The sequence below is a fragment of the Meles meles genome, chromosome 9 (assembly GCF_922984935.1).
Source record: "Meles meles chromosome 9, mMelMel3.1 paternal haplotype, whole genome shotgun sequence".
In the NCBI taxonomy this organism is placed as follows: Eukaryota; Metazoa; Chordata; class Mammalia; order Carnivora; family Mustelidae; genus Meles; species Meles meles.
The window spans coordinates 71,297,316-71,321,718 of record NC_060074.1 but is presented as its reverse complement, the minus strand read 5'-3'; the positions used below and the strand labels follow the sequence as shown (position 1 = coordinate 71,321,718).

The 24,403-nt window shown below is 39.9% G+C and overlaps 1 protein-coding gene and 1 pseudogene across 4 annotated transcripts in view; both read left to right on the top strand.

The window, feature by feature from the left end:
• The window catches only part of CHN1 (chimerin 1), a 215,465-nt gene that overhangs the window by 164,076 nt on the left and 26,986 nt on the right, over positions 1–24,403 (top strand). For all 4 annotated transcript variants that reach the window (XM_046019506.1, XM_046019507.1, XM_046019508.1 and 1 more), the window contains one exon: positions 2,315–2,392. In XM_046019506.1, the coding sequence (XP_045875462.1) occupies positions 2,315–2,392 (78 nt within the window). The remainder of the gene's footprint in view (positions 1–2,314; positions 2,393–24,403) is intronic.
• LOC123950978 lies at positions 10,815–11,560 on the top strand (annotated as a pseudogene).

Here is a 24,403-nt window from a genome sequence, read left to right as displayed (position 1 = left end):
TTCTTTGACATAGTAATGTAAACATTGAGCGTTAAACTTGTAGAGAGAAAAAAAAATTACTGTGAAATTTGCCTTTGGAGTCTGTTTTTCTAGTGTCTACTGAGAATTGGATAAACTTCACCTTCGGTTGTACATGACTAAAGGGCTGTTTGGCATTTGTATTTTTAGTCATCACATGACAAACTAGGTCTAAACTAAAAAGTAATTTAGGTTAGGCAAGGGAAGTTCTTTCCCTTGTATTTTCTCTTAGAACAGAACTTTTTTTTTGGTCTTATTTAATGACAAAATGGTATGAATTTGTGAGAATGAAATACCTATAGATGTAAATATTAACTTCTGCCTTTTATTTGAAAATTTTTGAAAAAGCATTTTTGGTTTTTTTCTTAAGTTTATTTTTTTTAAGTAATTAAGATTTAAGAGACTAAAGTAATCTCTACACCCAGCATGGGGCTCAAATTCACAATCCTGAGAACAAGAGTCCCATGTTCTTCTAGCTGAACCAACCAGAGGCCCTCAGAATTTTTTTTAAAGGAGTAAGACATTTTAAAAGAAGGGACTATATACTCAAGTAAATAAAAAATTGGGAGATGTTTAGAAAATCAGTCATCAGTATTTCTAATATCTAGCGTGGTTTAAGAATAACTTCATGTCCTAATTAAATTAGAATCTGCACATACCCCTATAGATTGGGCACATTGGACACATACCCCTATAGATAATGAAATCTGAGATAAATTGTGCTCAACAAATGGACTGAATTCATTTAAAATAATTTTTGATTCTTTAAATACAATGTAACAATTAGAACCATAATGGGTTAAACTTAATTACCATAACATGAGGAAGCAAAGGGGAGATGTTTAGGGAACCAATATGGGAAAACTTCAGCTTCTTATAGTAGTTTAGCAAAAAGTATGGGTATTGCTCTTAAACTTAGCTGGATTTGTCTCTTACCCAGCACCCTTCCCCCTTTTTTATATCAGCAAACAAATACCCAAGGGTTCTACAAGCACAGGTACACTACATCTCTGACCTGTGTGCATGAGAAATTATTCTCCGCTGGCCTCAAGCTCTTTGAATTATTAATGTTGAGAATAATAGTAAAAATAAAGACTGGATCCATTTACTTGTAGAGTCGCAATAAAAACCCTCCTTATAGGGAGACAAAACTGACCACTGCAGGGTGTTAGCTGTGTTACATGCACACTGCTCGTTCTGCATGAAAATAGTGTGCTACCAGTTAAACGCCTTTTTTTTTTTTCATCAAAATACTTACCAGCTTTTGCTCATCTTAAATAAAATTGGGTTTTTGTTAGTTAACCTCAGTCCATAATGCACAAAGGAGGATAGAGATTAGCCTTTCATAATTTACCAGGCAGTGATGGGAAATTCTTTTGAAACCTGGTGCTGCCTGTTACTGTTCCTTTGCTTTTATTAGGTAAAAGAAATATTCCATTTTGTAATAAAGCATGACTCATTCATGCCTCATTGTCTTCCCACTGATTTTTTTTTCCTTGAGCCAGCAAGAAAATCTTACATGAGAGGAGGGAGGAAAAGAGACAGAGTTGAGGAATACAATACTTAAATACTGTTGCTTGATTCTCATTGGTTATCTCCTTTCTTACGGTGACCAGTGTAATCCAGCCTTCCCTGTCAAATCCCTTCCTTCCCCACCCTCCCTGCTAGGGGCTCCACAGGGTGCCTGCTGCTAGAAGCTGACTGCAGGCAGTATGTAGGCATCTTTCATCCAGAATGGACAGTAACATATTGAATAGAGAAGGAAGCTTTTAGAAATGTATCATATGTCAAAATTGCATGGCTTTTAAAGAGGGATGGAGAGATGCTGAATGTTTTGTATATTAGCATCGATTCTTTATGTCTGTTCAGACTCCTAAGTTTTCAGAAGCTTAAATATAGAGCCCTTTAAAAAAAAAAAAAGGAAGAAAGAAGAATTTTTCTGGTTAGTCGACCTCTTTCTAAGAAGTGCTTCATCATTCTCCTCCACCTCTCCGCGATGTTTCTCTGCAGCTCTCTGTAGATTAGGGTTCTGTGCTGGCTGGCAGAATGCTCATTTGTTAGCTGAACAGAGTTCACCGGCAGACAGATCAATATAGGTTTTATTTCTTTTCTGAATTCCAAAATGCCATCCAAAGAGTCTTGGTCCGGTAAGAAAACTAACAGAGCTGCAGTTCACAAATCAAAACCAGAGGGCCGTCAGCAAGATTTATTGATAGCAGCCTTGGGAATGAAACTGGGTTCTCAAAAGTCGTCTGTGACAATCTGGCAACCTCTGAAACTCTTTGCTTATTCGCAGTTGACATCACTTGTTAGAAGAGCAACTCTGAAAGAAAACGAGCAAATTCCAAAATATGAAAAGGTTCACAATTTCAAGGTAAGAATATTTGTTTTTAACCTTTTCTTACAAGAGAAAAAATGCCCATTGCTTGCAGTATACAGCGTTAAAGGAATTTCTTTTGCTGTCTTTTTTAAAACTACGATGACTGGACTAAAATGTTCTTGCTATTTAAGGAATGAAAATGTTTTAAGCATGGTTTTATTTAAGGGATAGCTGACTAAAGCTAATAGAACCCAACTCCATTTTCTCTAATGCTGATTTAGTATTCTGCGCAATCAATGTATATACTCCATGGTAAAAGTCTGGACTGACATTTGAAAGGTCTCATTTAATAATGATTTTGGCATTATTTTATTTGTGATGCAAATATGTCTAACTACCTTTGTTGGATATTTCATGAGAGGATTAGATCTTATCTCTGTTCCTTTCTGGTGAAAAGCTTTGGATGTAAGAGGCGTGCGTTGTTGCATCTGGATTGAGCAGATGGTCTGCATTTTCCCCAGTTTCTGTCTTTTCTCCTCTGTTAATGAATTGACCATGATGAAAGGAGGGTGGCTACCCCGGGACTGTTCCTGCAGATTCAAGCAGCCTCTCTTTACTTTTTTGAGTATTGCTTTCTGTATGTGTGTGTGAGTTTTTAATTAGTGTGTCACTGTGTTTTTCCAACTCTACTTTAATCATCTTTCATCAAGATGATGTGTGTGTTGGTTCAAGTTGCCTGCATGCCTAGCAGGATATAAGGCCTTGGAGTTGGGTCCCCTGTAGTGGGAAAACGTGCAGTGGGAGGCTGTGCAGAGGAACACCCAGTTACACTCGGCGGGTGGACGCACCGGTACGTCCACCGTCCCTTCCCAGGAGTTACCCAACTTCATTGTCAAGTTTTCTGTCTTTAGTTTAGTAATGTTGGAGGGCATATGGTTTCAAAGGAGGATAGGCTGGAACCCTGATCTTCTGTTTATTCAGCATTTATTCAGCAGATATATTCATTCAGGATGTACTTCTCGCTTTCCATTTGCAATTCGTCCTGATTGTTAACACTAGCATTTATTTTACTCAGATGCTAATCATCACACCCCTAATACGCTCTACTTTTTAAGTGAGGAATAGATTTTTATGATCTCCACATCATTTGGGGATAAAGGATAAATTCTAAACTGTTTGGACTATATGAAGAGTGCTAATATTTCAAGGGAAAACAAATACCATTTTATTCTCCCTCTTTAAATATATTGTTCAGGACCTTACCTTGCAGCTGGTATCTTTGATTTTAAATGAAATTGAGACCATTCAGTCTGTGCATCCAGACTCAACCACCTCTTCCATTTTTGAACCTGAACAGTACATGCAAGTTACTAGGCCTCAGTCTCCTCTTGCATGACAAATTGGTCATACAGGATTTTTATTAAGAGAATGACCCCAAGTATAAAGTTACATGCTTGCTCAGTTGAAAAATAGCCACTGAAGTTTCCAAGCAAGAAACTATGCATACTGTTTAGAAATGGCTGGGATTTAAAAATATATCTCTAAGGATGTCCCCTCTGCTGTGTTCAGCAGGAACAGACTGACCTATTAAGGATGCCATTTTAGGGGCGCCTGGTGGCTCAGTCATTGAGCGTCTGCCTTCGGCTCGGGTCGTGATCCCTGGGTCTTGGGATTGAGCCCCACATCAAGCTCCTACTCGGTGGGAAGCCTACTTCTCCCACTCCCACTCCACCTGCCTGTGTTCCCTCTCTCACTGTGTCTCTCTCTGTCAAATAAATAAAATCTTAAAAAAAAAAAAAAAAAAAAGGATGCCATTTTAGTGCTAAGTCAAGTTCATTGATCAAAAGCAAATAGTAAGTCTGTTCAGGGATTTGCATAAACAAGCACATTCTCTCCTCCCCCCCCCTTTTTTTGGTGGTGGTGTTGTATCTTCCAATAATTTTTCTATTTTAATTTAACACATGACTTTAATGAGCAAATTTTGAACAGCCAGAAAAGTGCTGACTCTGGGACCAGTTGTGACCCTTTACTTGGTACCCAAACTGTTATAAAGATGCTTGTGTTAAAAACAAAACAAAACAAAAAAACAGAGAGAAGGCACATTAAAAAGAAGTCTGCTTCCTTCACTGGAGCTAAACAAATTAAAATCAAGTGGGCTGTACTTTTTAAAAAGTATTTATGCTCAGGGAAGAGCTCATATTAGACAGGGACGTTCTGTTACATATTTTTTATAGTTGCTAATAAGGTCAGAAGTCTCAGAATTTGACTCCTTCCATTGAAATTATTCTTTGTTATTTAAAAAATGTTTCTGTGGGGTGGCATTATAAAAAAGAGAAAGGTAGGAGGGGTAGTCCTAGTCGACTTCAGAGAACATGCCCCCCGCCAAAGAATTCAGACTCTGTGGCAGGAGCACTTCTCTCCCACACAAATGTTCACTTAGAAGGTCACTGCTTGTGATATGTAAGTATGTACAGTTCAGAGATTTATGGTGGGAAGAACTCTGAGCATTTATATGACGATAATCATTCATATGGCCTTGCCCTTAACTATTTTCTCTGTTGGTAAAAGTGGATTTTGCTATCCACAGGCCCAAAAGCCTCATTTCAATGTGGTTTTCTTTTTTGCTTCTTGAACTGCCTTGTTATGTAACGTTGCTCTGTGGCATTGAACAGCTGCCAGATCTCATTTCAGAAGGTAAAGCCAAGAATGCCTTATACCTTTGGTGCAAGTACTTACCAAGCTGAGATCCAAAAAAGAAAAAAAATTAACCAGGCCTAACTGCAGACAGGTGTTTTGTTTTTTTTTATTTGATTTTTTTTAATAGAAAAAAATGAAAGCAGGAAGGCTTCCCATTTACTGTTATGTAACATGGCCTTTTAAATTTTTTCTAATGTTATTTATGAGAATTTGATTAAAAAAAAATCTATCTCAACAATTGTCTCTCTTAGGGAGATCATCGTTTAAAAAACAAATGTACCACATCCTTTAAAACTGATTATAATTTGTCAACATAACTTAGAGCGAAAATAATTTTAACTCTTTTCTGGATCAACCTCTCATTTTAAGAACTGCTCCTGTCCTAACACATCAGAGAAAGAGACTACAGGGTTAATTTCTTGAGCAAACTTAAAAACTGAACCAAAACCCCTCTGACATTAAGACACAGGCACTCCAGCAGCAATGATTATATCCTTAATATCCTACATTTGAAGTTCTCTGGATGGATTCATAACTGAGACCCAACCCTGGCCCTCAGGAGCTTGCTTAGCATTTATATGACCTTGGGCAGACTGCTTGATCTTTAAGCCACTGGTTCTACATCAGAACTGAGCTCCTGGTAGGTATAAGGTACTTGGTAACGGCTATTTTCCTTATAACAAATTACCCCTAGATGGTATTTTTCCTGAATCCATACCAAGGCTATTTCGTGCCCAGGTACAGAGGTAGTGATGCAATTGAGAGCCGAGGCATGATTGTGGGGTGAAAGGAAGCCCTTGCTTCTTTCTTAGCTCCCAGGCAGCGTTAGAGGTTATGCAAGAGCCATTGCATTTTCATGCACCAGAGAGTACAGTGAAATCCTCTGCATGTCTCTTACCCCTTCCAGGTTTAACTATTTGGTGTTTCATTCAGTATAATTTAGATAGCTCTATAAAATAAAATCAAGATTCCATATAGTGAAAACAACCATAGAAACCTGGGTACTTAGACAAATTAAGTCATTTAAAGAAAAGAACATTAAGAATTACAGTGAGAGAATACTTTAAAATCTGCCTTTAGTCTTTTTTTTAAGGTAGTCTTGCAGTGGCCACTGGTTCATGCTCGAGTCTCAGATACTTGCATTCTGCATATAAATGAAAGAAGTGACATTATATTAACAGCCTTAATGTTGCCAAGATAATATGCAAGCAGTGAATCCTGAAATGTGAATTGATACTGTAATTAAATAAGACTATAACATGAACCTTGTAATATTTACAAAAATTACTGAGTCGGGACCTACTCGGCTTAAAGTGATAATGGTGGACCTGCAATCCTGGCAGAGCAGGCGTGCTGCCGTCCCATAAACGGGAGGGTGGTAGTGGCCAGCTCTCCTGCTGAGAGGGGTCTTTCCTTTCCTCCGAAGGACACAGATAGATCCAACACCTGTGGTCCTTATTTGATTCCCATTTGAGAATAAACACAAAATGAACCAGCAAATAAAAACAGAGTTAGGATGAAACGTGGAGTTACCTACATGATCCATAAGTGACCTTACAGCTCTATAATTCTCTCGGAACAACTGGCTGGCTCAGTTGCTGGAGCATGCAACTCTTGATCTTGGGGTTGTGAGTTCGAGCCCTATAGGGGGTATAGAGACTGCTTAAAAATTAAAGTCCTCTTGAGTATATTGAGAAGCATTAGATTTGTTAAGATAATCAACATTTTCCACTTTTTAAAACTTTATTAAGGCCCATATGAGGACAAGATATTAGTGTTTATTTTTACACTCAATCTTAGCCAAAAGGCTGAGAAGCGATTGTTTATTTTTTAAAAAGAATTAAAATAACCTATATATGAAGGAATACTTTTTTTAAAACTTATTATATTAACAGTGAAATATCCTGTTCACCGACTGGGGTACCTGTGTACTCTCCCCACCAACCATCATACCACCACCATCCCCCACTTCTTTACTCATCTCCACTCTTCCTTCCCCTTTCCCTATATTTAGTAAAACGCAAAAGTTCAAGAAACATCTGCTGAATGACTAAATGAGCATACAATGTGACAGGAGGGAACTTTCTTTGTGGTGGTGGTAGTGATTGTTGTATTTGGAAATCACCTCTCCTGCAGGAGGAAATTTCAACATAAAAATACATTCTACCAATGATTTTAAGACATGTAATATCACAATTTTTAATCGAATTTACATGAGTTTTTTAAATGCAGTCAAACAATACCTTCTTGTTGTCTTATATTTTACTGGAGAATCTGTGTTCATGTTTTAAGTGCTCAGAAATTTCACTACTGTTTTGAATTAATAACATTATAAAAGAAGTTAAATGCAGTATGACTAATGGAAAAGGCAACCTGGAATGTCTCATTATTAGACATCATTGCTCTTCCTGGGGGTAAGAACATAGAGTGTCTGACCCCTATTTTAAAGGAATAAATGTTTTCCTTCAAATGGAAGATTAAATTATATATAATATTGTATTATACATTCTCTATATATCTATATAGAGAGAAATATATATATTACATATATATATTTCTAGGTTATACAAATATATATGTCTCTGTATATAGACACACAGACAAAATTCCCAATTCTTAATGTGGGTCACTTGCAAGAGAAGATAAAAATAACAAAGCTCAGTGCAGATCAGCGGTTTTTCTCTCCTTAGGGCAGTCATGGGGGGAAAGTGGGAGATTGGACAAGATCATCTGTAAGATTCCTATAGGCACTGTTGCTGTTACTGTTCAGTACAGTACTTATCAGATGCTACAGAAGTCAAAAATAATGAAAACATGCTACTCTGCTCTTTATCTCTATCCCTAATGGTGGTGAGGAGGACCACAAAGACTCACCATGCATTTTCATCCAGGCCTCTGCACTGCCCCTCAGCATCATGACATTCTCAGCCTCAGCCCTGTCTGTCCTTCTTAGGGGTTGGAGCATTGGTTGAGGAGCCGGTTATGATGCCTCAAGTACAGAGAAGGTTACTGCTTGCCATTCATAATCCAAAAAGAAACACTTCACAAGCTTTGCACATAGTTGCTTTTACTTCTGTGCAGCCATTTTATGGGGCTAGAGAATTTTAAATGTTAGACTTAACCCAAGAGAAACCCATGTTTTATGAATTGGAAGAATATTGCTAAAAGGTACATACTCCCCAAAGTGATCTTCAGAGCCAGTGCAATTCCGGGCGTAATCCCAATGGCATTCTTTATAGAACTAGAAAAAGTAATCCTAAGATTCACGTGGAACCACAAAAGACCGAAAGCAGTCTTGAGCAAGAACAAAGCTGGAGGCAACAGTACTTTCTGATTTCAAAATGTATAACAAAGCTACAATAATCAAAACAGGATAGCACTGGCATAAAAATAGACCTGTAGACTAATGAAACAAACAGAAAGCCCAGAAATTAATCCATGTGTCAGCTGATCTTCAACAAGGACACCAAGTACACTAAATAAGGACAGGCTGGTTTCTTCATTAAATGATGCTGGGAAAACTGACTATATGAAAAAAAGAAAAAGAAGACGAAAAAGAAATTCATCCCTTATTTCACATCATATACAACAATCAACTCAAAATGGGTTAAAGACTTAAATATTAGACTTGAGACTATAAAAGTACTAGTAAAAAACAAAGGGAAAAACATTGGTGTGGGCAGTGATTTTTTTCAGATAGGTCCCTAAAAACACAGGCAGCCAAACCAAAAATAGACAAGTGGCATTGCATCAAAGCAAAAGCTTCTGCACAGCAAAGAAAATAATTGATGGAATGAAAATGCAACCAATGGAATGGAAGAAAATATTTAAAAACCATATATCTGATAAGGGGTTAGTATCCCAAAATATGTAAGGAACTCATACAGCCCAATAGCAGAAGCAGCCTAGTTTAAAAACAGGAACAAAACCTGAGAATCGTCATTTCTCGAAAGATAAACAAACGGCCAATAGGTCTGTGGAAAGACGCTCAACATCACGTATCAGCAGGGAAATGGAAATCAAAGCCACAATGAGATATTACCTCATACCTGTTAGAATGGCTGTTAGAAACAAGACAAAAGATGGCCAGTGTTGGTGATGGTGTGGAGAAAGAGGAACCCCTGTAGGTTGTTGCTGTGAATGTAAGTTGATATAGCCATTATGAAAAACAGTATGGAAGTTCCTCAAAAAATTAAAAATAAAACTGCCTTATGATCCAGCGGTAGGTTACCTTTCCACTCTGCTGATTGTTTCCTTTGCTATGCAAAAGATTTATCATTAAATGTAGTCCCAATTGTCTATTTTTGCTTATGCTATTTTAAATTTTAGAGGGATTCAGAAGTTTGTCTTTCTCACTAGGAGACTATCAACAGAACTTATTAAGTGTACCATTTGTTTTATTTAATTAAAAAGCAAATAGAACCACAGGCCAGCCTTGAAATTAAAATACATGGTTGTCACTTTTTTTTGAGAGAGAGACTGAGACATCAAGAAAGCACATGAGTGTGGGGAGGGGCAAAGGGGGAGAAAGAGAGAATTCCAAGCAGACTCTGTTGTCAGCATGGAGCCCCAGCATGGGGCTCTTTCCCTTTCATGAGCCTGAAATCATGACCTGAGCTGAAATCAAGAGTCAGACACCCAGCTGACTGAGCCCCCCAGGCGCCCCTAGGGTTGTCACTTTTAAACATCTGGGCTCTCTTACCAGAACCATTTCTGATTCTTATTCCCAACCATTATCTTTTATATATATATATATATTTGTTTGGGAGAGAGAGCGCACAAGCAGGGGAGGAGCAGTGGGAGAGGGAGAAGCAGGTTCCCCACCAAACAGGGAGACTGATATGGGGCTCGATCCCAGGACTGTGGGATCATGACGTGAGCTGAAGGCAGATGCCTAACAACTGAGCCACCCAGGTGTCCCCCCCAACCAGTATCTTAATGTGAGCCCCTTTGACAAACAACTACATCTAACACTGTATTGATTATTTCTAGCATTTATAACCATTCTCCTGATATGTTTTAGAAAATTTGGTATCAACTCACACCTGTCAGAATGGCTAGAATCAATAAGACAAAAAAACAAGATTTGGGAAGGACATGGAGAAAAAAGGAACCCCCATGCACTATTGGTGGGAATGTAAATTGGTGCGACTACTTTGGAAAACACTATGGAGTTTTCTCAAACGACTAAAAACAGAACCACCGTGCAAATATTTCCACTTCTAGGTACTTATCCAAAGAAAATGAACACACTAATTCAGAAAGACCTATTCACCCCTATGTTCTTCCAGCATTATTTATCATAGCGAAGATATTGGAAGCAACCTAAATATCTCTCAAAAGATAAATGGCTAAAGAAGGTGTGGGGTAGGGGCATCTGGGTGGCTCAGTGGGTTAAAGCCTCTGCCTTCAGCTCAGGTCATGATCCCAGGGTCCTGGGATCGAGCCCCGCATCGGGCTCTCTGCTCAGCAGGGAGCCTGCTTCCCCCTCTCTCTCTGCCTGCCTCTGCCTACTTGTGATCTCTCTCTCTGTCAAATAAATAAATTCTTAAGGAAAAAAAAAAAAAAAAAGAAGGTGTGGGGTAGGATATGTATGTGTGTAAAATAGAATATTAGCATAAAAAATGAAATCTTGCCATTGGCAACAACATGGGTGAACCTACAGGGTGTTATGCTAAGTCAGACAGAGAAACACAGGCTATAGGATTTCATTATATGTGGAATTTAAAATCAAAGCGGCTCTTTTCCCTGGCACCTCAGAGGCAGAGGCGGCTTTAGGATGAAGCTGAACATTTCTTTCCCAGTTACTGGCTGCCAGAAACTCATCAAAGTGGATGATGAACGCAAACTCCATACCTTTTATGAGAAGCACACGGCCACAGAAATTGCCGCAGGTGCTCCGGGTGAACAGTAGAAGGATCACACCATCCTAATGAGAGGTGGCGATGACAAACAAGCCTTCCCCATGAAGCAGGGTGTCTTGATCCATGGCCGTGCTCACCTGCTGCTGAGGAGGGGCCATTCCTGCTACAAACCAAGGAGGACTGGAGAAAGGGTTAATCTGTTCGCTGTTGCATTATGAATGCCAATCGCAGTGTTCTCGACTCAGTCATTGTTTAAAAAAAAAAAAATGGAGAAGGCTATTCCTGAACTCACCGATTCTACTGTGCCATGTTGCCCTAGGTGCAGAAGAGGCAGCCAAATCCACTTTTCCAGTCTCTCTAAAGGTGATGCCCGCCAGTATGTTGTGAGAAAGCCCATAAACAAAGAAGCTAAGAAACCAAGAGCCAGAGCACCCACAATCCCATGTCTTGTTACTCCATGTGTTCTGCCACACAAACGTTGGCATATTGCTCCGAGGAAACAGCGTACTAAGAAAGATAAGGAAGAGGCTGCAGAACTTTCTCAGCTTTTGGTCAAGGGAATGAAGGAGGCCAAAGAAAAACTCCAAGAACAGATTGCCAAGAGACAGAGGCTGTCCTGTCTGAGGCAGAAACCTCTAAGTCTGAGGCCAGTCATCAGTGAGATCTTCTAGAATTAACAAATAAGGTCAGACATCAAAAAGTGAATAAAAATCATATTTGAACAAATGAACAAAAGGAGCTGAAACAGATGCACAGATACAGAGAATAAGCCGATGATTGCTGTAGGGTAGAGCAGTGGCAGGGCTGAACCAATAAGCAAAGACAGTTAAGAGGTACAGTCTTCCAGTTGTAAATACATAAGACGTGGGGATGAACTGTGCAACACGGGAAATCTCACCAGTAGTCTTGCCACAGTAGTGTATAGGGGCAGATGGTAACTAGACACTGTGGTGACCCTGCTGTAATAGACACAAATAGCGAATCACTGTGTTTATACCTCCAACTAATACAACACCGCATGTCGGTTACTCTTCAGTTTAAAAATAATTAGCATCTCCAGAATTTATCTCAAAGGAGAAAAGCAGCCTGGCCTGTGACTCTCGTTGCAATAACAAGATAAGGATCTAAACCCATAGGAAGAATACACAATAAGAAGTCCCCTGTACCACAGTTCTTTTCTCTTCATACTCCGTGTGTCCACATAATCATCTACCCTTCAAGGATGAGTTTTTTGCACGTTTGGGACACAGTGGTATGTGAAAGGCAAGTTGTTGTAGTCACTTGTATCATCTCTCCTTTCTCACCTTCTAGATTTAACTAAGGATTCTGCTTATTTTGTAATCTAATAGGATACCTATGTAATAATTTAGATTTCTAATTTTTAAACATTGTTTAATTCACAAGTGATACTGTCCTACTTCATCTTCCTTGTGACCTACTGTGTCAGCATTCCTCAGAGGAAAGTCTTCCTTAGGAGGGATGTTTACCATGGCTTTAATGAGGTAGTGAAAGCCTGTGACTGAAGAATATGTACATGTCGTGACACCTTACCTGGTTGCTGTCTGTGCTGCCGGGTTCCCTATATCGCCATATACTTACCGTCATCATTAGGCAGCTTTCGTTATTCTTATGTAATAATACATAACACAGAAATACAATTGCCTTTGTCGAAGAGCCCAAGGGACACAGAGAAGAGATACATGCATAAGTGGATATAGGTCTAGGAAGGATTTTTTAAGTGAAGAGAAAACACAAAAAATTGATTTTTCTTTCTTAAATATTTTATCAAGTACTGCTGGTATCTGAGAAATGCTACAAATTATTTTTCTAATAAACACCGTGCCAATAGTGTTTTTGTCTTTTTAGGTTTCTTAACCCCTCTTCTTAAATTATCTTAACATTCTTCTGGTTACAAAATAGGAAAGCTAGAAAGGAAAGGGGAAATAGCCCGGTGATGTTACATTTCTAAGGAACATCATCAACTGCTTGTTTAAAAAATATTTGTATATTCTTTGGGGAACAAAAATAGAGCTGGGTGCATTTTTTAAGTATTATGCAGACATAAAAATTAAAAATATATTCATTTGTAGGTCATGGACGCCTGAGGACGCTTGTCATGTTAGGAGATAACCTTCAGTCTGTTGTGTTAGAAATGACAACGTTTTGGCTAGTTATGTGAGTGGATTTGCTCAAATCAGGCCTAAAATGTTATGTTCACTCTTTTTTCTAGAACTCCCTTTGTTTGGAGCTCTAGCCTTATATGTGCCACACAGCCAGCTCACTGCTCCTGGCTCTGCCTGATGAGCGCGAACAGTACACTTGTTCATAATGAGAAGGGCCGTCTCTAGGAAGCAGGCGATTCTGTTTTGACCGTTGCTAGTATAGTGCATTACTCCACAGTTGAATGACATTGCTTCAGTGTCTTTTTAAAAAACTATTTGGAACCCATGATTGATACTTATCATTTGATGGAACAGTTGAAGACTTCCCATTGCAAGTGTTAGAAAGCCCAACTCTTTCTTGCTAAGGCAGAAAGGGAGCTTATGAGCTCACATAGGAAAAGTCTGCTGGTGGTTGGTATCCTTTGCCTAAGGGGCTTAAAATGGCACCAGAACCCTGTCTTCTAGCTCTTTCTTCATTTGTAGCCTTCCTCTGTTGACAAGATGGCCTGCAGAGGCTCCAGCTCTAAATCTTCTCTGATTCTAGTCAGCTCAAAATGAGACTGAACAAAAAAGTCTGGGCCTGGCAGGCATTTGCCCAATTATCTTATGTGCCCATCTCTGAACCAGTAACTCAGCCCCTAGGCAGGAGAATGGAATGTACTAATTGGCTTGGATCAAGGTCATATACTCTCTCTTGGAGCTGGGGATGGGGTCAGTTCCATACAATTCATATGTATTGAGAACTGGTGCCCAAAGAGAAGACATTTATTCTGTGTAGCTAAAAAAATAAATGCCCACAACATTAAATGACAAAATGATGTCACTACATCTAAGATCCTAGTATACAACCTACTGAACACAACAGTGTCAATGTGATACTTTGCTGGGAGAGACATGTTCATAGAGCGTGATGATATAAGAATCCTGAAGAAGCTGAGCCTCTAGAAGGGACACTGAGAATCACTGATGAAGTTAATTTTGCACGTGTAGAAACTGAAGCCCAGAAATCCCAGGTTCAAGCTCACATGAAAGATCAGTTTAGAAATAAAATATAATCTGAACTTCCACTTCCAGCCATGGCAGAACAACTAGATTTACCTTCCCATCTTAAAACAACAACAGACCAGGAAAAAACTATAAAACCACACTCAGATATTGAACAGGTAGTATAGTACTATGATACCTGAAAAAAGGAACACAATAAGAGGAGTCTTCAGATTGTTTTCATTTATTGCTTGGAGGCAGTTTCATGGCCACAACATATGGAGGGAGAATCTAAAGAGAATCCAGTGGTCTAGGTGAGTTAAAGATACAGAGATTGGAGTTTGAGGAGGCAAAGCAGCTAAAATTTGTAGAGCAGCGTCCCTGGGAGTGGGGGTAGTGTTCTGGCGATCTGCATCCAGGTCTTCTTGACTCTTAGACCAAGTACCTATCTACATATGCACGAAAGGAGCCTCTTAAAAGACACACACACACACACACACACACACCACCCCTGCCCCGGAAAGCATTAGGCTGAAAAATTACTGAAATTCACTCAGGGTTGAGAATATTTTTGCCCTCCAGTAGGTGTAGAAAAATGTGATAATATATGAGGCATTATTTAAAAGTACTCACAGGGGATCATCTCAGTAGCATGACTAAATTAGCAATAGACTGAAGGCTGCAGTGAGGAAAAGAATTGAAGCCATCTGAAAGAATCCAAGTCAAGGGTGCCCGGGTGGCTCAGTAGGTTAAGCCTTTGCCGTGGGCTCAGGTCATGGTCTCAGGGTCCTGGGATCCAGCCCCGCATCGGGCTCTCTGCTCAGCAGGAAGCCTGCTTCCCCTTCTCTCTCTGCCTGCTGCTCTGCCTACTTGTGATCTCTCTCTCTCTCTATCAAATAAATAAATAAAATCTTAAAAAAAAAAAAAAAAAAGAATCCAAGTCAAATCTCTAGAGATTGAAAATATATCTGAATTGGGGACATCTGGCTGTCTCAGTCAGTGGAGCATGCGACTCTTGATCTCAGGGTTGTGAGCCCCATGGTGGGTGTAGAGATTAAAAATAAAATCTTTAAAATCTTAAAAAGTAATGAAAAGTACATTGGATAATACTAATGGCATATTAGGCATCAAAGAAGAAAAGATTTGTGAGCCAGAAGACACAACTATAGAAAACATCCAAAATGAAGGACAGAAAGATTAAAAATAAATAAATAAAAATTAACATAACATCAGTGACCAATGGGGGACATTATCAAGCAATCTAATTTAAAAGTATAATTGGAGTCAGAAGTAGCAATGGCGAGGGGCCAGGGAACAGTACAATTATTTGAAGATCTAATGATCAAAAAATTTTTAATTTTGATGAAAACCCATAGATCTAAGAAGTAAAGTGAACTACAAATAAGGGGAAAAATATGAAGAAAACAACACCTTGGTATATCATAATCAAATTGCTAAAAACCAGTACTGAAGAGAAAAATCATAAGAGCAACCAGAGAGGAGAAAACCAGGTTATGGGAAAGAAAAATTATATTCCTTAAGTGGTACTTTATCTCAGCCTGGTAGGAAGTTGTCCCTCTCCCTTGTGACATCAGAATGTGTAGAGGACATATTTAAGATCTAGAAATTAAACATGTATTCAGCTTCTCTGCAATTTTATTTTCATATTCTAGCTTCAGAAAGTGTTTATAATTTTATGACTTTATAGGATCTGAAATCCTATAGGATCTTAAATATGCAAACTCATACTCATAAATTACAAAGTACATTTTTTAAAAGAGAATTGATTTTTACACTACTGTTTCCTTCATTAATATCTATAAAGTTTCAGAGCACCTGGGTGGCTCAGTCAGTCAAAGTGGCTGCCTTCGGCTCAGGTCCTGGGATGGAGCCCTGCATCATCAGGCTCTCTGCTCAGCAGGGAGCCTGCTTCTCCCTCTCCCTCTGCCTACAGCTCCCCCTGCTTGTGCACACACTCTCTCTGTCAAATAAATAAATAAAATCTTTTTTTAAAACTATAAAGCTTATTCCAGTGTAAGGAAAATACATCAAGGGAAGAAACAAATTATTTTTCTTTTCACTGATACACTTACATATTTTAGAAAGTTTTTTAAAAGGCAGAGGGGGAGAAGGGGAAGAGAATATATTTTACATAGAGATGAAAAATACTGACAACAGAGTTCTCATCAGAAACCATGCAAGACAACAGAGTGACATCTTCAAAGTACTCAATGACAACTAAAAAAAAGCCTTTCAAAAATGAAGACATAAAATATTTTTTTTAAACAAAGAAAAACTGAGTAAATTCATCCCCAGGAGACCTATACTACAAGAATGTTAAAGGAGGTTCTTCAGACAAAAGGAAAATAATACCAGATGGAAATTTAGATCTGTACAAAAGAATAAAGAATGCCAGAAATGGCAAATGTATGGATAAGTGTAAAAGATGTTTTTTTTCTTTTGTTTTAGTGATGTTAAGGATAACTGACTAAAGCAAAAAGCGATATTACATAGTTTATACAAGTATATGACAACATTAGCATAATGTACAGGGTGAAGGAAGCATAGTGTCGTAAGAGTCTTACACTATACGTGAAGTGGTATAAAATAGTTAAAAGCTAATAGAGACAAAGGGGATTCATAAAAAATATGCAATTTATTCAAAAGTATGGAAGAAGAGACAAAAAGGAACAAAAGAGCAAACAAAGTTATACAGAAAACAAAGCCAACATGGCAGATTTTAAACCCAATCATATCGATAGTTACATTAAAGGGGAGTGGCCCAAACACTCCACTAAAAGGCAGAAGTTGTCAAATTGGATAAACAAAAGCAAGATCCAACTACATGCTATCCATAGAAACCCACTTTATTTTTTTAAGATTTTATTTATTTATTTGACAGAGATCACAAGTAGGCAGAGAGGCAGGCAGATAGAGAGGAGGAAACAGGCTCCCCGCTGAGCAGAGAGCCTGATGTGGGCTCGATCCCAGGACCCTGGGACCATGACCAGAGCCGAAGGCAGAGGTCTTAACCCAGTGAGCCACCCAAATGCCCCAGAAACCCACATTAAATATAAAGACCCAGAAAGTTAAAAGAAAAAGCTACCATGGAGACAATAATTCAGAGAAAAATAGAGTGATTTTCAGAACAAGGAATATTAATGAGAGGAGAGAAGGTAAAATTCATCAAGAAAACAATTTAAAATTTATATTCACCTAATAGCAGAGGTTCAAAATACATAAAGCAACAACTAAAAAGTGAAAGAAACAGATCTACAATTGCAGACAGAGACTTCCACAGTTGCTTCTCAATGACCGAGCAGACAACTGGAACACTAATAATGAGACGGAAGATTTGAACTATAGTGTCAACCAGTTTGGCCTAATCGATATCTATAGAAGTATTCTACTCAGCAACAGAAGGTGTATACTGTTCAAAATAACACATACCTGAAAAATTTTCCACACGTTTAGAAATTAAACAACTTACTGCTAAATAACTCATGGATTAAAGAAGAAGTCACAAAAGACATTAGAAAATACTTTGAACTGAATTTTAAAAATACGACATATCAAAATTTGTGTAATACAGCTATGGTGAAATCTTTACCACTAAATGCTTATTTTAGGAAAGAAAGAAAGTCTTAAATCAATGAGTTAAGCTTCCACCTAAAACTTGAAAAAGACGTAATTAAACCAGGTCATGGAAGGACATATTAAAGGTAAGAGTAGCCATCAGTGAAGTAGAGGAAAGTAGAGAAAACCTGAATCTCTTCCACTAGAGCTTTAAAAAGGGTTTTAACAACATAGTTTAGTAATTTCTCGTGCATTATTGTCTAACCTTTTTCCTGGCATATTACAGGAATACTTCCATTCTTAATGTATGTTAACAGTAAACTTCAGATGACATTATTCCAACTAAACCAAAGAAATTGAAACCTGTTTATGTGGAACTATATACCAGTACAATATTGGCTTCAGGGAATTGTGGATCGTAGGATGATGTGGGTTGGGGCTCTTTGTCTCATAGTATTCAATTTCCTTGTCTGTAATGTGTGTGTAGAGATTATGGATTTTACCGTGGGTTTTATTGTACAACCAAGGATGAGTCATTCACTTTCCTATCATAGCTTCATAATACAACTTTAGGAGACTGACATTTTGAAATATTGACTGTGTTGATTTTTTACTGCTGATACTTAAATGCAAACTTATTAATCCAAGTAATAAAACTAAACTTTCAAAATAGAAGTGTTTTAGGTTATGCATTTGACAGTGTTAAACTTTAACCATGATTCAGTTTAGAGGTAAAGTTCTCATTAATGCTCCTGTGGCTGGGGTGGGGGTGGGGGGAGATTTGCTTTTGAAGCGTAAAAAAGTCTAAACATTAAAATCATGGGTTTTCTAACACTTTAAACTATCATATTTTGAAACAGTATTTTTAAATTATTGGTTGTATTTATTTTTTCCTATTTTTATGTCATTACACAGTCTATACCTTTTAACTTAATAAAAGTAAGTAAATAAATGGAATCCCTGGAAAACTTGGACAAACTTTGAAACTACGGCCTGATTGATAGCTGTGTGTCAGGAGCCACTCTGGCAGCTGAAAACAGAACACAGACACAAAAAACTGTGTGGGGCGCCTGGGTCGCTTAGTGGGTTGGGCCTCTGCCTTCGTCTCAGGTCATGATCTCAGGGTCTTGGGATGGAGCCCCGCATAGGGCTCGCTGCTCAGAGGGGAGCCTGCTCCTCCCCCCACCCCCCTGCTGCCTGGCTCTCTGCCTTCTTGTGATCTGTCAAATGAATAAATAAAATCTTTTTAAAAAAGAAAAGAAACTCTGTGTGTATTCGAGCATGAAGATGGTTGTGTGTGATTCTAAGTAAGCTCACTTGGTTTCCTCCACAGTTAACTCAGCTGTAGTTTTAGAGATTATTTCTCCCTCACTGAGACAGCGTTCATTTGGGAGGTGGGGTAGGAGAGGAGAATCATGCAAGCCACAAAGAAATGTAAACTCTCTGGAGAAGGCCTGCATAAAATTGAGGGAAGTAGACTGGATGAGTGGAACTGGTAAGAAGCCCTTATTTGTCTGGACATGTTTACTTAAGGTGTCATTTTAGATACCAATCAATAAGAAACCACTTTTTATAATCTTTTGTATGTGGAAGGACTGCCTTATTATATTACCCTAATAATTGTCCTACTAATTAAGACTAGTATTATAGTCTGACAGTTACTATACCAGCGTTTTCCTACTGTTATTTTTCATATTCAGGGGGACATCATTTATTGATGGTCTGGCCACTATATGCCTTGTAGATTTTTGTGGCATCCCCCTCAATTCTGAACAGTTTTCTAATTCTTGAAACCTTAGGTCACTCATTTTCTGCCATTTGTCATCCTCTCCAGAATGGTACTTCTGACTCTATTAAATATTGTGAGGTTGAGTGTCTGCCTCAGAGAGCCCCTTGGGAACTTTCCCCTGCACAGCCACCCTCTGCAGCAGCGAGCTGGAGAAGCCATTTGCACCTGGGCCCCCTCAGCCGTGGTCCCATGCCTCCATGCAGTGCCCCATTCTGCCTGCTGGGGGCACTGCACGGGGCCAATGGGTATGCCCCTCCAGTTCCTGGCCCCGTTTCCGTAAGTGTTTGGTGCACTCCTTCCACCTTCCCTGCTGTGGGTGCTACGTTACACAGCCATTCCGTCAGGACAAGAAGAGTAGGCGCGGCTAGCATGAGATCAGTGCTGGGGGCTTAACCGTGCCCGAACCTCACTGTTTGTTAGAGATCTTTCTTCAAGAATTTTGAAGCCACTAGTCATTTTGACTAGATTTAACTAGTAATAAGACAAGAAGGTATTGCCTTGATACTAAAGACACTCCTATTTTGAGTACCTGTTTCCTACTGCTTTTTGCAGGGAACCCCCACACAATTTTATATATTTCTTGCTAATGATCATAGCCAACGTAATGCATTCTCTGCTCATGACTTAATAGTGTAAATCAAAATACTTTAACTGAGGTGGCAAAATTTGAGGACCAAAATTCTACATTTCAAATATTTTGGATCAAAGTTAAGCCATCTTGGTGAAACTAAAATTGATTACATAAAAGAGTACATTCTGGTTGCCCAAAAGATAAAAATGGGGGAAAAAGGAGAAAAAGCCTTTCTTGCCCAGCTGCCTATCTACCTACATTGCTTCCCATTTTGATTTTGATCATCTGTTCTCTCCCTTCATCACCCAGTACCAGGCTGCAGAGATGACTCACCAGAGCCTCCCAAATGTCAGTCCTTTTACCCCAAAGCAAAATTTCATTTCCCCAAGAGTGTGTGTGTGTGTGTGTGTGTGTGTGTGTGTTTAAGTAGGACCCTTGCTGGGTGTGGAGCCCAACATGGGGCTTGAACTCACAACCCTGAAATCAAGACCTGAGCTGAGATCAAGAGCCAAATGCTTAACCGACCGAGCCATCCAGGCGCCCCTCCCCGAATGTTTTTCTTGCCTCCGACATAGTTTCCGTTTGCAGCAGGCTTTGCAGGCCAGCACCTTGGCTATTGGCGTTCATGCTTATTTCCAGAGGGAGTGTTACAGCTTGGGAGGGATAATGAAGATAGGCTGAAATTTTTTCTCTTCCTGTTGCATAGATTTCTTTTCCTCTCCTTTTATTACTGACATACAAACTGAGGATGAGAATGTCAGAAACCTGATGAAAAGGTGTTCTGGCTCCTTCCAGAACCCGGGGTTTGGGGCAGGGTCACAGTAGGCCCAGCGGAGAAGAGCTTCAGTTTCCCCAGGTCAGTGCCCAGGAAACAGCTGACCCTCAGGCTGTGCCATGGGGGCCCATCAGTGGCCCACTCACTTCCCTCCCTGTGTGTTCTCAGCCTGGTTCTGACCAGCGTCTTCTCTGGGATAGACGTTTGGGATCCGGTAATTAACTCCGTCTTTCGTCCCTGGTTCTCAGTGATGTTAACATGAAGGGAGTTGTTCACGGGTGAAAAGCAATCTCAAATGTCATGGTAATAAAGTTGTCTTCTTTCTAGTTATAGAAAAGGACCTTCAAACTAGTTGCAATGCCTTTTGTTCAGGAAGGTATAATTCATGCTGTGTACTCTGTCACTTTCATTTGTCAAGATGTACCAGAGGTTTGGAGGTGGCCTAGAAAAAACCTGTGGCCAATTTACAAGGTTGCTTTTCTCAGGACCATCCTTGTCCTCCCTGATAATGTTATACACTGAAGCTGAATGCACTCTTGGATTATCTCACCAAAACACCCTCCCCAAAGGGTTCCTTTTTTTTTTTTTTTTTTGGTAAATTAAGTGATTTGTTCAAATAACTCTAAGGAAGAAAATAGTGCTGGTCAGTTTCCCACCTTATAAAGCCAACTTACGTCATTAAGGTCACAGAATAAACAGCAGAAACAGATTGTAAGAAACACTAATTAAAGATCAGCAGAGGTCACAGAATAAAATAAGACACCACTTAACACCTTATTCACCTTAAGACCATGATTGGTCCCCACTGTCCATCAGCCTCGACTACAAGAAACACAGACAAGAAGCCAGGAGTTTGTGTTTTTCTTGTAAAAGGCCTTCAACAGGAATATAGATGACCTCGGTTCTTGATTTACATCCAGTGTTATCCAAGTCCTCTGAGATGACCTCATCTGCATCTAAGAATCAGTGAACGGGAAAAGGGGCAGGGGGTACGGAAGAAGGAGAAAGAGCTGACATGACAGTCCTGGAGCAGAAGAAAGAGGAAAACCAAAGCACAAACTTTTGAAAACAAAAAAAACCTGGAGCCATTTAGAATCAAAATCCTATGGAAAAGGTCACTAATGATTGTCCGCTGTTTCTGTTGTAAAGACGTCAGTAATTCTGAACCCCGCGTGCTGACCAGCAGCTGATCCCTAAGAAGGCATCTCCTGTGTTCCAGTGCGTTCCTGACAAAAGTTGCCTTCTGTTGCAATGCGAGGCTTCGGGCCGGGCCCCTGGACCCCTTGAGAACCACTCCACGCCTCCTTTCTCCCACATTCCGCCCCAGTTCTTTCTTAGCGTCCTCCTAAGCAGAAAAAAAATCCCCAAGGCACAACTTTTGACCTTTTAATTATTATATTTTGAATGCTCATTACATTCTGATTTAGTCATTTTTAAGACAGGTAATCAGAAAACAACCGTCTCTGTTAAACAGAATGAGATGCAGGGGTGCGGGCCCTAGGGCCTCGTGGGCAGGAACGGCACTCCGTTTCCATCGTGCTGGAAGGAGCAGCCCTCCAGCTGTCCTGCTCAAAGTTGTATGATTTGTGCAATTGAGTTTTAGAGATACCTTTTTCTGAATTGGCAAAGTATGTGATATAAACATCACGGATTATATAAAACTGCACATACAATAAAACATTTAGATAAGGCACTTTAACAAAGTATTTGTGACTTTTTCTTTAATGTGCTTGACATCTATTGTATGACTTTAGTGTCATCCAGGAAAGAAACTTGCTTTCAAGTCCAGCAGCCCTTCTCTGAATTTCTGGCCAGTTCCAGTCCCTATCCCCCATTTCAGCCAACTGAACTTCCATCTACTGCAGAGACTCTGGACAGTGAACTCCCTTAGCCTTCCAGACTCCAGGCTCCATGACTCCTGCACAGCCATCCACTCCCCTCCTTCCTTTTTCCCAACTCAGGGAATGGGGGAAATAATTCTCTTATTCAAAGCTAATCCCTCTGTCCTGGATCCTATCTCCACTTGCCACCTTCAGGAACTTTACTGCAGGAGTTTCTCCTCTTTCCCAGAAGTTTTCTTCCGTCTGCCATTCCCCACCCTCCTCCCTTCCAAACCTGTTCCCCTTCTGTTCCCCCTGTTTATGCCCTCTTCTCCTCTCCTGTGCCTCTGATTCTGTTGGTTACCAAGGCCTGCTCATTCTGCCTCCTACATAACTAGTTTACCCCTTCCTCCACCACCGCTGCCTGAGTTCAGCCCACACCATCTGTTACCTGGACTGCTGCCAGACATAGCCTCCTACCGAATTTGTCTTCTGCCAGCCTTGCCTGCCTGTGTCACTCACCTGGAAAATCCTCAGTGACCCTGCTTTGCTCACTGGGCAAAGTTAATCTATAGGCATGGAAAAGAGACACCTGTCTCTCTTGATTCTTGCCATGTGGTCATCCCCACCTGTGCCCATACTGAACATCCTTATGATTCTCTAAACCTCCCGTTGTTTGGCTCAAGCCATATACCTTTGATTCCTTGGAATAGTTAAGGAATTTTCCTAGTGCACCCCCTCCAACACATATACCCCAGTCGTGCCCTACAGGTCACCCAGCTGACCCACCTCTTGGGGTGCATCTTAAGCCTGCAGGGTGCCCATCACCTCCCCCCCTAAGCTTCCCATGCACTCTGTGGGGACTTTCTCTTGAGCATTTTCACACTGTATTTAATGGGAGAAACCTACGGTGAATTCCTTAAGCCAGGATCCTTTTTATCTTTGTGTGTCATTACTTTCAAAATGTTCATGAATGAATAAAAATGACTACTGAATGAAGTCTCTGTTTTGATGATCTCTAGGGGGAAAAAAAAAGACAAAAATGCTACGATGTTCCATTTTTACAGACAGAGTCCACTGTCGTAAAGCAGGGGTCACAAAACAAAATTTAAGAAATATGCACTATAGAGATAAAGATTCAGAAGGGAATCCAGTTAAACCCCGTTATACAAGTAGATGTTTAGTACGCTTCTGGTGCTTCAGTTTCCTTTCTAGAACCGTTTGCTGGAGAGCTGTAGAAGCTCCCTTCCGAGGGGTGTTAACAAAGGGAAAACAACAGCAGCCCCACACGGCTCAGGATGCCTTTATAAAACACCATCCAAGAGGGAAATGTATAAATTACAATTTCCTAGAGATTGCTTTCTGAGCTCACATGGGATCCTTCAGTCAGAGTGCCAGCCTGCTTGGACCAGTCAAACCCTTCCTTTGTCATATTTTGTCCTACTTGTCACGTGAAGAGACGTCCCAAGAACTCCCAGACGCCGCACTCACTACTGCTGTTTTGAAGGTGAGGAAGGGACTTGGTTCTGTCATAACCTCTCAGTACTCAGTGCTGTTTGCCATGAGCCCAGTTTAAGGTATTTCACATCATCTGCTCTGTTTTTGCTCTCCCAAATGTGACTTTAAGATCCTTTATAGCGAGATAACTGGCAGGTACAAGACGGACTTACTTCCTCTGTGCTTCTAGTCCATTTCTGTTCACCTCACCAAGTCAAGTGATACTGGAGTGTCCACCATCTTGCAACATCTAAGCCAGTGGGTATCCCAGAAACTCTCCCTGGAACTAAGGCCATCCTTCTATAGCTATTTCATGATTACGTAACTTTT